Source organism: Phacochoerus africanus, chromosome 10 (genome assembly GCF_016906955.1).
Source record: "Phacochoerus africanus isolate WHEZ1 chromosome 10, ROS_Pafr_v1, whole genome shotgun sequence".
In the NCBI taxonomy this organism is placed as follows: domain Eukaryota; kingdom Metazoa; phylum Chordata; class Mammalia; order Artiodactyla; family Suidae; genus Phacochoerus; species Phacochoerus africanus.
This window is the reverse complement of record NC_062553.1, coordinates 135,098,551-135,113,529: the sequence shown is the minus strand read 5'-3', so window position 1 is coordinate 135,113,529 and position 14,979 is coordinate 135,098,551. Positions and strand designations below refer to the sequence as shown.

The window sequence follows — 14,979 nt, the reverse complement described above, 5'->3', positions numbered from 1 at the left end:
GAAAGCATTTCTATTTGAGATTTAAAGTATTCGTGCATTTTGAGGTGAAACTTAAACGTATACAGTACATTTTAAAGATAATTTTCCACGCACTGGGAATAGCAAATGGCGGGTTTGGGAAGTCCAGGGAAAATTCCACGATTTCCAATAGTCCAGTTTGATGAAAGAAATGGGTTAGAGAATAATGAAAGATCTGGTTACAAAGGTGTGTTGAGAAAATCAGATTTCATTTTATGCCAGATACCAGATTTTGAAGCAGAGAAATGTGTAATTATTTATGCAATTATGGGTAAGAGGTATATTCAAACATCATCAATAGTTCTTTATAATTAAAATATATTTTTTCATTTATAAATTAGAGGGAGTCTTTAATAAAACATATACATAAGAGATAATTCATATATAAAAGTGCTCATCAGACAGCTTCATGCCTTTTCGGTGGAAGAGGCCATCGTTCCAGGGAAATCAGAAGGTAATCTCAATAACTCTTCCGCTTCTTCTTGCAAAGCCTCTGCTTTTTCATGCAACAGCATCTATGATGAAAAATCAAGACATGAGGCAAAAACACGCATTGCTAGAGAACTGCTAACATTTTACCATCATCATCTACCATGTAGGAATCCCTACATATCAGCAATCTAGACATTAAAACTGATAATGAGATTGAAAGAGAGCCACTTAAGAACAAATGATTATAGAATATGAAGCTGAGGCATTTAGTTAAAGCCACTTTAGCTGATCATTGCGCTTGGTATACCAAAAATAAGGGAGCTTTAATACTCTCAAAGATTTGTTTTATTGAAGAGTCAACCACTTAAAATTTAACTTTTAATCTATAAAAGTCAAGACAACTTTGCAAAAATTTAATTAGTTCTTGAAAATATTATCCTTTATATATGTATTTCATTACTCCTCAAAGTTTAGTATGCTATCTTTTAAAAACCTATCAAAGTTTCAAAGAGAAGTTTTATTCCAGCTCCTAAAGTTAACATGGTTAATTTCAAAAGAAGCATAACGAGCAAAGGAAGTATTTCTAAACACGGTGCATAATGGGTGTCAATGAGTATTTGCTGAATAATGATCTTCCCCCTTTTTCTTTAAAACACTAGAAGTAACATGTTGGTGTTTGTTGCAGCTGGGTTTTGTGTATATTATTGGTATGAAATACTTATACTACTTATAACATTTCTGTAATAAAAAGCTTAACAAAATCACATAGAGAAAAAACCCACTCTCTACCAATTCGATATAAAACCTAGCATTTTCTAGCATTATCTAAAGGGAATTATAATGTAATTAGCTAAGCTTTCCAGCAGCTGAGGTAATGGTGAGCAATGAACTTCCCAGCACATCCTGTAAACACTCCACAGACCAACAAGAGTAGCAAGTAAACCACCCAAGCTCACTGTCAGCATCACTAGAACACAGAGGACGCCATGAACAGCAAAATACTTGCAGCAATTTGTCTCTCCCTGAGAAGCCAACTAGTACCCTCTGTTACTAGTGACTCATTCTTTACATTACACTTTCCTGTTCAAATGACTGTGTGGTGTCTGTTCCCAATGACTAGCCTTGACAGATAGAGCCAGAAATTAAGTACTCCAGTAATAATGGGAACAGGTCAAAAAGGCCCAGGGACCAGCTGGCAGGGGCACCTGCTGGCCAACTCTGAGGCCATCTTTAATGATAGTAATGGGTTGTAACTCCTTGATAAATATGAAACAATGGTTCATTCTGATATAAATAAACGGAGAAATAAATGGGGAAGGGAAATCTTTTCTCAAAGTAAAATGCCAATAAATAAGTGTAGAAGGAATAACGGAGGTAGAAAGTCACCATTTGACAGATATAGAAATAAGCGAGTCAGGCAAAAATGATCAGTGGATGCTAAAACAACTGTGTGAAAGCGTAATGAAGACGAAGGCATCTGCATAGTCCCAAAGTATCCTTTCCCAGAATACTAATTACAAAGGGAAAAATAAAAACTTGACAGTAGACAAACTTGCCAGATGACACTTCCTTAACCAAATGATTAAAGACGTTATCAGTAATGGGATAAAGTGACATCCTGTAGTTCCTGATATGATGTGCTAAGGACACGCGTCATTTTCGTGGCATTCCTACAAAAAACTGTTTAACCTCAATATAATCATAGCTGGTTTCTTTATTTCCATTCTGGCTCCCCTATTTGCAACCTCTAACCGACTCTTCTACTCAAAATCCTGCACGGCATATCCACTCTGCTCTTTCAAGCGGCTGGAAAGCAGAAGAGACAGTGGGAACAGGAGCATGGACCTTAATCCCTAAGATGGAGACCAGGTATCAAGGCTGGCTGAGCAATGAGGCAGAGGTAGGGTGGGTCCTGGGACACACCACGGATTCCTCGTGTCACCCGTGAACTGCCTGTGCTTGCACTTGTCTAATAAACAGTGAAAGCCACTTATTTTGGCCATTATTGTGGCAGCTCCCTTTGTAGCCTTAATAATAGTCTAACTCCACAGTCCTGCTCGACCACTTACTGACGAGCTGTGTTTCCTTGGGTAAATCACTTAATTTCTTTTACTCTCATTTCTTTATTTATTCAAATATTTGTTAAACATCTACTACCGGCTGAAAAATGTGCTAAGTGCTACAGCGATGGAAATCACTGCAACTTCATTCCTACCAACCCAAAGAACTAATCTAATGGAACACGTGTCCTATGTAACCTAATATAAAACCAGCTCTGCCACCTTGAAGGGCTCTTGTGAAGGTCAATTAAAGTAATATAAACAATGTGAGCAGGATCCCAAAAAGTAAAATGGAAATTTACTTTTTAGCTAATTCTGATCTATATATGACAATAGCATAACAACGAAGTTAAAAAAAAAAAAAAAAAAAAACTGCAATTTCAGACCAGAAGGCTAGAACTAAAGTTGAGATCAAGAAGGAAATAATCTCAGAGTTCCCGTCGTGGCACGGTGGTTAACAAATACGACTAAGAACCATGAGGTTGTGGGTTTGATCCCTGGCCTCACTCAGTGGGTTAAGGATCCAGCGTTGCCGTGAGCTATGGTGTAGGTCACAGATGCAGCTCAGATCCCGTGTTGGTGTGGCTGTGGCGTAGGCCGGTGGCTACAGTTCTGATTCGACCCCTAGCCTGGGAACCTCCATATACTGCAGGTGCAGCCCTAGAAAGGGCAAAAAAAGACAAAAAAGAAGAAGAGAAGGAAATAATCCCAGATGCTGTGTGACGCACTTACCCACATGGAGTGGGAGGGTAATGACAAACTGGACCATGTCCCGCAGAGGGAAACCAGGGTTGGGAGCAGCCTCCAGCTAGATGAGGCTACAGATTACTTACCACAGATAAAGAGCTAGAAAAGAAAAAGAGAAACCCTTGGGGGCAACAGAGCTGTTTTTAAGTATGTGAAGAATGACCAGACGCACAGAGGCAGAGCCTGGCTCCACAGGATAACGTCACGGTGCCACGGTTGACAGTTTAAGGCAGCCTCATTCTATTGGGACGCTCTTTGTAAAAGCTCTGAGTCCAAACACAGAACTACCTAATTTTGGAGGTTGTAAGGTCCTGGTCAGCGAAGGCGTTTAAAGGTGGGAAGACCGGGTGTCGGGGATGCTGAGGAAAGGACTTCTGTGAGGAGGGGTGAGAGGCAGAATTCAACGTGTCCCAGAGTTCCTTGCACTTCAGTGAACGCTTGAAGGTGTCTGTACTTTTCAGGAGCCCCTTTTCCTCTTGTTAGCAAGCTTTGTATCCTAAGACATGCACTGTTTTTAACCACATATTGTTGAGTGTACACTTTTGCATCTATAGTCAAATGTTTTTGCTTTTATATCTAAAATGTAAGGAGATTACACTGCAGAATATCAAAAGATTAAATAATGGTTTGTTTGCTTACCTTGGCTGATGAAACAATTTGCTTGGCCTGGCGTCTGGATAAATGATCAATGGTCCTTATCAGCACTTCAGGATCTGCATTAGCTAAGTGTGCCAGACTTTTATAACCAGCATTGTATAACTGTTTTGCTCGACCCTGAAAAGTATGACAAAAATCATTGGGACCAGAATGTGGGTTTAGGAAAAAATAAGTATCTTATTGAAGGAAAAACATTCACATGCAAGAGACAGGAATAAACTAAGATAATGAAGTAAATATGGAGAGAGAACACATTAGCATCCGGAGAATTTTTAAAAGATGCACTTGGGTGGTTCCCACCTGACCGCAGAGAGCTGGCTTTCTGTGCAGCTTATGTCCACTGACGTGTGTTGCAATCGGAACTGAGAAACTCACTAGAGCATTTAGGCTATGGGTGTTATTTCAGATCCCCAATCAAATGCTTTAGTGCAATATCCCGAAAATGTTCTCACCATCTGCTCGGGGCACGTGTGTGTGTGTGTGTGTGTGTGTGTGTGCGCGCGCGCAAAACAGAAAGTAAAGAAACCAGCTGGAGATACTTTATTCCCACTCTCTTAAAAAATGTAAACAATCCACCTAGTTACCACTACCTTCCACAAGCACTGTCTACACTGACAGAAGCGGGACTCTTTGCTGGGGTGGAGGAAGGAAGGGATGCTAAGAATGAGGGTAGCACACACATATGTAGGGAAGGCCCCCCTGGCTCCCCTGTTATTTTTTCCCACAAATGTGATTTTTCACCAGAACTGCTCATGGAGGAACAGGGATTTCTGGGAGGTCATGGCAGAAATTTATTTTTTAAAAAGACAAAAAAAAAAAAAAAGAGTCCCATGAAAAATGAGCAATAAGGCTATTGTTGTCACTTAAGCTGTGACACGACAGTAAAACCGGATTTTTCTGTTAGTTGTCGTCACCACCTTCAAGATACGGGCGCTACTAACCTCTAACACTCCAGCCACTTCCATGAGAGGGATCAGCTCTGCCTTTACACAGTAAGTCAGCTTCTTGGTCAGTTCCACCAAAAGCGCTCTGTAGACCCAGAACTCCTCCAGTTCCTGCAGAGTACAAAGAAATATGCGGACTTTAAATTTGGGAAGTTATTTCAAAGTCTAGTTTTCATGGTAGTGGCCTCACAGAGGACTCTCCCTTGGGCAAACTCTGGAAGCTGGGTTAAGCCAGAGGTGAACAAAGACTCCAAGCAAAAATACTATGAGGAAACAGGGCAGAGACTGAGCAATTTGATGAAACGGCTTTAGGGTGAGGAAACAGGCTGGGAATTGAAAAATAAGTCAATAGGAAGAATTCTGTTCATTTGTATCAAAACATCGGCCAAAGTGGATGCAAAGTTTTTCTTCCCCAAACGACTGGAGACAATTCCTATATCTGGAAATTTATCCTGAAGACAAAACACTACATGTGGAAAGATTCAAGTGCAAGAGAAAGCTCAGTACAGCAATATTTAAAATAATAACATCAGGAGTTCCCGTCGTGGCTCAGTGGCTAACAAATCCGACTAGGAACCATGAGGTTGCGGGTTCGGTCCCTGGCCTAGCTCAGTGGGTTAGGGATCCGGCATTGCCGTGAGCTGTGGTGTAGGTTGCAGACACGACTCGGATCCTGAGTTGCTGTGGCCCTGGCGTAGGCCAGCAGCTGTAGCTCCTATTCGACCCCTAGCCTGGGAACCTCCATGTGCCATGGGTGTGGCCCTAGAAAAAGGCAAAAAGACAAATAATAATAATAATAATAATAATAATATCAGAAGCCATGAGTTGGTAATTCTTAAAGCTGCTGGGTAAATGGATATTCCTTATATATTATCTTGTCCTTTTCAATATATGGTTGATATTTTCTATAACAGTTTTTTTTTTTCTTAAGTTCCCTTTCTAACCTTTGAGTACCACTGTGAGCATTTGGGATGCGTGGAACAACACTAGCTAGCTGTTTTGCAACCACGAGAAGTAGTCGATGCGCTAAGGATGGCAGCATAAAAAGAAGGAAACAAAACCTTCAGGAGAATGACTGAGTCAATCGATCCCAAAGTGCTTTCGCTCTGGCCTTCCTGCTATATAAGATAACCATTTTTCCTTATGGTTTAAATTTCTATGGGGTTTTTCTGTTACTTGTAGCTAAAAGCATCTTAACTAATATGACTAGTATACTATTTTATCTTGCTTACACAATCTTTTATAAAAAAAACCTTTAAAATGTTGAAAATACATTCACGAGAGTTGTCAGGTAGACTGACCCTAGGGTCAACTATCAAATCATAGTTGTTTTTCACGTTGAACCTACAATTCTTTCACGTGAACAACTCTGTAAGGCTCACATCCTTGGAGGGCTAAGTAAAAACAGAATATTAGAGAATGCACCTTTAAATATGAAGAACACAGAAAGCTTAAGAAAATACATCATAAAGGCCAGCTTTTCTTATTATCCATGTTTTTGGTCTACTGATTAGCTAGCACATAATGAGGAAATTGAAGCTAAACTTTAAAAATCAGCATAAGGGAATGTGTGCACATGTATGACGGGGTCACTTTGCTGTACAGCAGAAATTGGTGCAACATTAAAAGCAACTACACTTTAATAAAAAATTTAAATCAACAACAATAACAACAAATCAGATAAGTCAAAGGTATTTAGAAAGATAATTATCAATCAATCCAAAGCCAAGTAATTGTAGATTATTTACTCTCTTCATTAGCACATATGACAGAATTAACTGCCATATACATTCACAGAATAAGACAGGGCACATGAATTCGATTTTAAGTTTAAAAGTAGAATTCATGGCTAAGAAAAAAAAAAAAAGTTTTTTTTAAAAAAGATCTCACTCGCAGGATATGGAGGTTCCCAGGCTAGGGGTCGAATTGGAGCTACAGCTGCCGGCCTACACCACAGCCACAGCAACGCCAGATCCGAGCTATGTCTGCGACCTACACCACAGCTCACGGCAACACTAGATCCTTAACCCGCTGAGCAAGGCCAGGGATCAAACCCGGGTTCTCATGGATGCTAGTCAAATGGGTTTCCACTGAGCCATGATGGGAACTCCAAGTTTTTAAAAAATTGAGTACAGAAGTACAGAAATAAGCATTACTATGCCACCCAAAAAGAATAAATTTAATTAGCAAAAACAGCTTGTATTATAAATTCATCAAAAATTATCTGGGTAGAAAAGTCTGATAAGCTTTGTTGCATTATTTAAGGAAACTCTGAAAGCCTCTTTTAGAAAGTCTTAAACAAATCCGTCCCACATGCATATGGCCTAAATAAAGTTTTCTTCTTGATTTATTTTATAAAATACACATTTGATATAGAAACTAAAGTGGCTGCCTGACATTGGAAGCAAAAATAGGAAATTACTACAGCAATCAAGAGTACATGGGGAGTTCCCACTGTGGCTCAGCAGTTAATGAAGCAACTAGTATCCATGAGGATGCAGGTTCGTTCCCTGGCCTTTCTCAGTGGGTTATGGATCCATCATTGCTATGGCTGTGGTGTAGGTCACAGATGCAGCTCTGATTTGACCCCTAGCCTGGGAGCTTCCATATGCCGAGGGTGTGTCCCTAAAAAAGAAAGAGAGAGAGAGTATGGCGCTAGGCAATCAGCAGGTGGCTGGACATCAGGAACATACTAATCCTACACTTGACACTGTCATCACTCAGGAGAAAGACACGCAGAAGCCACACCAACGGAGAAATGTTATTTGAGAGCTGATTCCAAACACTTGAAACTACTGATGGTAGTTCTAAGAGTACGGATAACTATAGGTACTTTTGACTTATTCATTATACATTTCAGTTGATTCTGTCATTTTTGTATATTATATGTATGTATATAGTACTTTTGTAAGTGGATAAAAACAAAGATATATTTAAATAAATTTCAGTGTTTTGTAATAAGTCAACTGTGAGATGATACCAACTGGTTTTTGAGTTTAGTAACAGTTCAAACAGAAGATGCGCAGAGCATACATCATCTATCTAGCGGGATTACCTCACAGAAATGCAACACGCACGAGGAGAATGCCGCGGCTCCAGAAAGAAGATTTTGTATATATCCTCGAGGCATGTTAAATTTTTCAGACACACGCCACACGCTGGTCTCTTTGAGCAGGGAATACAGGACAAAAGACAGGTAGAGTCTGTTGACGATGGTCTTGTCCACCTTCTAGAAAGACACAAACACACGCTGGGGATGGGACGAGCTCTGCAAAAAACGTCCTTTACGTTCAAGTTGGACAAAAGCTAAAGCGAATTAAGTTGAGTCCAGGAAAGCGGGACAGAACAGTTCCACGTACACAAAAACCAGGTTCTAGCGTATGTACTTTCTGTTGGGTCACAAGATCTCTTTTCCAAGTATAAAAGGAGAAGCGTGCCAAATGGTTTCCAATTTAAACTTCCTTCGACAGGTGGTGTCCGAGTTTAACGGTCTTCCCTGCAAAAGCCGTGTTCAAGTCCCAACCCCTGGTACCTCTGAAAGGGACCATCTTTGGCACCAGGAGCTCTGCCTACATAGTGAGTTAGGGATCTCGCGATGCCATCGTCCTGAAGGTGCAGGGGCCCCTGAAGGGTCCATTCTCCAATGACTTCTCTCCCTCTCCGAGAGGAGAGAAGCAGAGTGACACCGAGGGAGGTGATGGCAAGACGGAGGCAGACGCTGGGGGGCTGCGTCTAAGGGCTGCCGGCAACCACCGAAAGCTATCAGAGGCCGGGTGGGCCCTTCCTCAGCCTCCAGAAGAAACCACCATCGCGGCTCCAGACTGCTGGGCTCCTGAGCTGTGACAGAATACATTTCTGCTGTGAAGGAGCTGGGGACACCCTTAATTTGCTGCAGTATTTGTGGGCTGTATATGTGTGTGATTGTGATTATAAATTAGACAAATGCATTTGTTTAGACAAATATGTTCACAAGCTCGTCTATATTGTAAACTAAGAGTAGTATTAAGGTCGATGGTTGCCACATGGTCATAATAAATACTTATGGTTAACCAAAGTTAAAATACTACAAGAGAAAAAAATGCTTCCTGTAGTTGACAATTTCTGTGCTGTGCACTGCTTTTGCCTGCAGTGTCTAGTGATTATTTTTTTGTGTAAAGCATTTCACAGCTAATATCAAGCTAACTAATAGATCGAGGAATTCACATTTACTCAATCAGAAGGGGGGAGAAAAAGGATGAACCTGAAAGAGTAAAATAAGTACAAAATATAAAATTATATCCTTTACTAAAGTAAAAGAACATTTGAGATGAGAACTTAGGGTGGTATATTGATGTAAGAATTATGGATTCTGCATGTTGACACTGGATCACCCTTTTAAAAAGCACTAAGTTGAAAAAAGCATGATAGTTGAATAACAGGTAGGAGTAGATCACTTTTTAATTTCCCAATTTTAGTGCATCTTCATTATTAACTATAAATTGAGTCAAGGTAGATTTTGCTTAGAATGTATTTTCCAAGCCAAGAAAAATGATATAATATCACGTGGCAAGATAAGCCACATTATACCAATTTCAAGATCTTTTACAAGGAATGTTTAAAGAAAAGGTCTTTTTCAATGTGGAGAAATCAATTAGATTTTAAGTAGATGTTCTGTAGAATTTTTTCTACACTAGGATACTTCTAAAACATTTAACTAGGGGTTCCCGTCGTGCCTCAGCAGGTTATGAACCCGACTAGTATCCATGAGAATGTGGTACCTGGTCCCACTCAGTGGGTTGAGGATCTGGTGTTGCTGTGAGCTGTGGTGTAAGTCACAGACGCGGCTCAGATCCCTTGCTGCTGTGGCTGTGGCTGTGGTGTAGGCTGGCAGCTATAGCTCCAATTTGACCCCTAGCCTGGGAACCTCCATAGGCCACAGGTGAGGCCCTAGAAAACAAAACAATCATACAAAAAACATTAAACTAGTAATTAATCTATTTGTAATTAAGATAAATTCATGCCCATACTCCTTTCTATATTTAATTATCAATTAAACAAACTTTATTGACTGTATTTCATAAAATGTGACAAAAAATTCTGATTCAAGTTTTAAAAGATGTATTATTCTAATAAGACTTTATAAAAGCTTATTATTTGGTAATGAGTTCCAAATTAATATGATTTTGTTTTTACTTTATTTTTATAGAGTTTGACATAAAAGCCTGTTTTAAGAAATATTTTTATTCAACATTTTGAAGGTCTAAACAATATAGTCATTTCTGGAGTTCCCGTCGTGGCGCAGTGGTTAACGAATCCGACTGGGAACCATGAGGTTGCGGGTTCGGTCCCTGCCCTTGCTCAGTGGGTTAAGGATCCGGCGTTGCCGTGAGCTGTGGTGTAGGTTGCAGACGCGGCTCGGATCCCACGTTGCTGTGGCTGTGGCGTAGGCCGGTGGCTACAGCTCCGATTCGACCCCTAGCCTGGCAACCTCCATATGCCGCAGAAGAGACCCAAAGAAATAGCAAAAAAAAAAAAAAAAAAATCCTAAATAGCAGCTGACTAACCCAATCATATAACCCAGTTATTTATTTTAAAAAATATATTTTGATCAAGTAGGATTTATCACAAGAAATTTCAGGTAGGCTCAATATCAGATATCTCTCCATTAATAAAGAATAAAAATCAGACAATTATCTCTATTGAAGAAAAAGCAGGGAGTTCCCGTCATGGCACAGTGGTTAACGAATCCGACTAGGAACCATGAAGTTGCGGGTTCAGTCCCTGCCCTTGCTCAGTGGGTTAACGATCTGGCGTTGCCGTGAGCTGTGGTGTAGGTTGCAGACGTGGCTCAGATCCCGCGTTGCTGTGGCTCCGGCGTAGGCCGGTGGCTCCAGCTCCGATTCAACCCCTAGCCTGGGAACCTCCATATGCCGCGGGAGCGGCCATAGAAATGGCAAAAAGACAAAAAAACAAAACAAAACAAAACAAAAAAACAATATAGTCATTTCCGAGGTAAAAAACCCAATCTAAATATTGCCAACATGAATACTGAAGTACGATATAGTTATAATTTTATAATATAGCAATTCAAGAGACAGTTGCACTATTCAATTAAAATGTCAGTAAACACCATCTTCCATTTTTCAAAATGAAACCAGTAACATCTATGTTTTCTTAAAATTTTTTTTTTTTTTTAGAGCCACACCCGTGGCATATGGAAGTTCCCAGGCTGGGGGTCGAATGGGAGCTGTAGCTGCCAGCCTACGCCACAGCCACAGCAACACGGGATCCAAGCCACATCTGTGACCTATACCACAGCTCACGGCAATGCCGGATCCTTAACCCACTGAGTGAGGCCAGGGATCGAACCCACAACCTCATGGTTCCTAGTCAGATTTTTTTCCACTGAGTCACAATGGGAACACTGAAACCAGTAATATCTATGTAAATTTAAAATATAAATGGGAAAGTTATATGCAAGATAGTTACAAGAGTCGATTACCAAAGAAAAATGGAAAAAAAGTATAAGAAATGATATTAACTTAAGGAATTTGAAGGCATGTTTGCCAAAGAATTACTTCTACTTCTCGTAAAGTTCGTGTATGCATTTGATGCTTGCTTCTTGTTTACTGACTGAACTTCAAAACACCAAAATATATCACCTAGGAGTACTGGCTTCTCCACTTCCATCTTCTAGAATGCTTTATGAATCAAGCACTAGATTGGGAGTTCTTTGTGGACAGCAAAGAGCGACAAAGGAAAACAAAAATCCCAAACTCATGCTATCGGAATCCCTGAGAATCCTTAAGAAAAAGTCTCTAGAAAATATCTTTTTCTCCCTGAACTGAACTTCTTTCAGGATTCTAAAATATTGTGAGAACGTTTTACACTTTGTAATGGAGCCATAAGCAGCCCAAGGAAAACTGTATTAATAAGGTTTACCTTTTCCCATGATAAAAGCCTCACATGTGCAGGGCTGTTTTAGAAATACAAAGGTACAAAAAAGGGCCATCACACCATCCAGAAATAAACACTGTTTTAAAAAAATAGCTAAATTTCTGGTCCTCAGATGTTTTAAATAGTAGAATGGGAATTATATTAAAGAAAAAAAAATGTGAGCCAAAAGATCAAGTCAGTGAAGGAGATGATACAACAGCATCAGTTCTGTTCAATGAACTTGTTTAGGAATGTCAGAAAGACGATGGTACCTTCTTGATGGCTTGACCTGATGCTTTCTTCCCAATAAAGTTCTCGGAGACTCCAACCAGAGTAGCTACATTTTGTTCTGCAGGACTGAGCTGGCTAAACTATAGAGAAAAAGGGTAAATACGTAGAAAAATTGAATGGTAAGTTCAAAACGTCTGCCATTTGAACCAAATCCAGTATTTACTGTGACGTCACTTTTTCTTGATTATAAAAGCTATTAAAAAACCCCACAAATTGTATTTACAAATATTGCAAGCTTAAAAGATACATTATTAAAATATACATACTTGAGTAGAATGACTTAAAGACCACCGACTATGTGCTTCTGTTTAATATGGGAGATGTTTGAAGGGGGGTAAAAGGAAAAGCTTTTAAAAGTAACTACATTTTACAGGACCGCTTCGAAAAACTTAAGAGTAACATTTAAAAAATACGACATGAAAAAGAAAGTTAATTTCTGCAGCCAAAAGCTGCACATGCTTCTCCCTAATATGTGTTCACGCATCTAGCCTCTCACAGCAAAATCGTAACAGACTGTGCTCTGCCACTGGTTTTGTTACAGGTACGGCCAGTTCCACCCTTGCTACTGGCGGTAAAGGTGACGCTCCTTCTCGGGTATTAACGTCACGGGGTTTGCTGTGTCGTCACGCGTGACGCTGACAGGCTCTCGTGCAATTATCTCAGTCGTCAGGGATGGTTTGCCTGCCTTCTTCCCATTCCAGGCATTGTAAACTGCGGTGGTCACCAAATCACAGGAATAATCAGTTATCTCCGCGGATGGGACCAGGGGTGATCCTTTTTTCCTTTCTGCACCATTCTTTCCTTCTTTCTTTTTGATTATGAACATGTTTATATTTCCCAGAAAATATTTAAGCAAAACAGAACAAAAACACTACTGCCACATCACTCCTTTAAAAACAAAGACAAAAGGCCCAATTTCAAATATGTTTTAATAGAAAAAAAAAGTGAGTAGCCACTTGACAAAAATCGTATCACGAGTAATACACCAAGCGGCCCGGATCATAGAGTCTTATCGTCTCACCTGCCTGAAGTATACCATCCAGTCAGGGTCGCACTGCGAAGCCATGTCATAGGGAGTTGTCAGGTAGATTAGATGAAGCAGGCTTTCAAGCACAAGCCCTTCGAGACCTTTTTTCAAGTCTCTGTAGAGGATGTCACAATAAGCCAGATCTATAGTCCCTAAAAGAAAGACACAGACAGTTCCTCTTTCACACCAAAGAGGGAAAGAGGTGATGCTGAAGAAAGTCCGGTTTAGGAGTTACGGAAATGCAGCAGAAAGTCGCAGGCGTCTCCTACTCGGTAATTCAGCACAATTATTTCGGAGGGCAGTTTCGTAAGTACGCACCTTCTGACCCAACTACTCTATTGCCGGGCTCTCACCCAGAGAAACCTTTCCATACATATCCAAAAATGCAGGAGCAGAGAGGCCCATGTAGCCTGGTTTACAGTGAGAAAAATCAGTCAATGCCCATCCACAGAAGAGTGGTTCAATCAATTGCAGCATCCCTCCTACGGGTGACTACAGACCCAAACGAACAACGAGGAAGCGTTAAAGGGGGTGACGCGGGAAGACGTCCAGGATGCTCTACACAAGCGAGAAAAGCCAGCTGCCCGAAGGCACTTACCCGAGGTAATGTGTGTGTGTGTACAGGTACATGTACACACACAGACACCCCCCACCCCCATATATGCACACACCTAAAACTTAGGAAGGATGTATGTATCTGCTTGTTAGGAAAGTTACAGGAAATGTCTGGGACGATGGAGTCCAAGTGGTCATTCTTGCTCGGGGGTCGTAATGCGTATTCCTGGGGAGGGAGCACTGAGGAGGACTGGGCACGTTTTTCTCCAGACACTTTGGCGAGAGTCTAAATTACTTATGATTCAAAACACTTTCCCACTTTTTAAGGCTGAAGTAGGCTGACAGTAACAGAAGACTAATATTACTAATATGAAACTACACATTCATTTTAAAGTCACAGAATAATTTATATTTTTTCCAGTGCATTTCCTTAGATTCGTAATGGGATTTAGGGAAACTCTTACCCTTAAAAGAAGCTCGTCCCAGCTTCGTAATACGAAAGCTATACTGGAACTCTTCCTCGGACCCCTGAACAGTATCTTTTTGCAGAAGTCCTTTTTCTGTCAAAACAGTGTCTTTCTGTAGGAGTCCTTTTTCTGTCAAGTATCTAAGTGACTCGACAGTTATTTCCCATAGACTTTTTTCTTTCAACAAGATCTTTTGCTGAACACCAAAGAAGGTACCGCTCATAAAGTGATATATGTCACCAAGAGTTGTTGCAATCTGAAACAGTTTAGGACATCATTGGAGTATCTTCCCTGATTCAAGGCATCATTTGAATAATAAGCAAGATGATGACTCATCTCCATACCTCAAAGCTATTTAAATAAACATTATAAAAATCTACATAGTTGCACAAAGGTAATTTTATAATGACATATCAAAATCACAAGGAAAACAACTTAAGGGAGAAGATGGTTATCACATTCACACTTCTAATGAAACAGCTACACACTTCTCATGCAGAGATTCCTTAGGTTTTCGAATAATCTTTCACAATATCTCCAAAGCTGTGCTGTTTACCCCCCAACCAATTATCACTAATTCCCGCTCAGCTGCCTTCAGAAATCCTCCTTCCGTCCCCTCTCCAGCCACCTGTGAAAACATTCTTCAGCTTTAAAAATTGTATTAAACACGCACACACACGCGCACACACACACACACACACACACACACACACACAGAAAACACAACTGTAAGTCTAAAACAGGATCAGGCCATACTTTCCCGACTTGTCACCTAAAGATCAACAGCAGTTTTCTACCTCTTTTTGTCCCTTTTATTCCCATCTTCCCCCCCCCCACATTTATTCCCATCTCCCCCCCCCCCCACA

The 14,979-nt window shown here is 40.4% G+C and overlaps 1 protein-coding gene across 5 annotated transcripts in view; it reads right to left on the bottom strand.

Annotated features, from left to right (window-relative positions):
* Window positions 1–222: 222 nt before the first annotated feature.
* Window positions 223–14,979, bottom strand: part of HELQ (helicase, POLQ like) — a 40,955-nt gene continuing 26,198 nt past the window's right edge. Inside the window, exons 12-18 of one of the 5 annotated variants that reach the window (XM_047799630.1) lie at window positions 14,111–14,369; window positions 13,086–13,243; window positions 12,046–12,144; window positions 7,914–8,087; window positions 4,856–4,969; window positions 3,897–4,031; window positions 223–533 (exon numbers count right to left, since the gene is read on the bottom strand). In XM_047799630.1, coding sequence (XP_047655586.1) covers window positions 426–533; window positions 3,897–4,031; window positions 4,856–4,969; window positions 7,914–8,087; window positions 12,046–12,144; window positions 13,086–13,243; window positions 14,111–14,369 — 1,047 coding nt within the window. In that variant the 3' untranslated portion in view covers window positions 223–425. Of the gene's footprint in view, window positions 534–3,896; window positions 4,032–4,855; window positions 4,970–7,913; window positions 8,088–12,045; window positions 12,145–13,085; window positions 13,244–14,110; window positions 14,370–14,979 lie in introns of those variants that run through there. The other 4 variants (XM_047799626.1, XM_047799629.1, XM_047799628.1 and 1 more) reach the window with 4 other exon arrangements.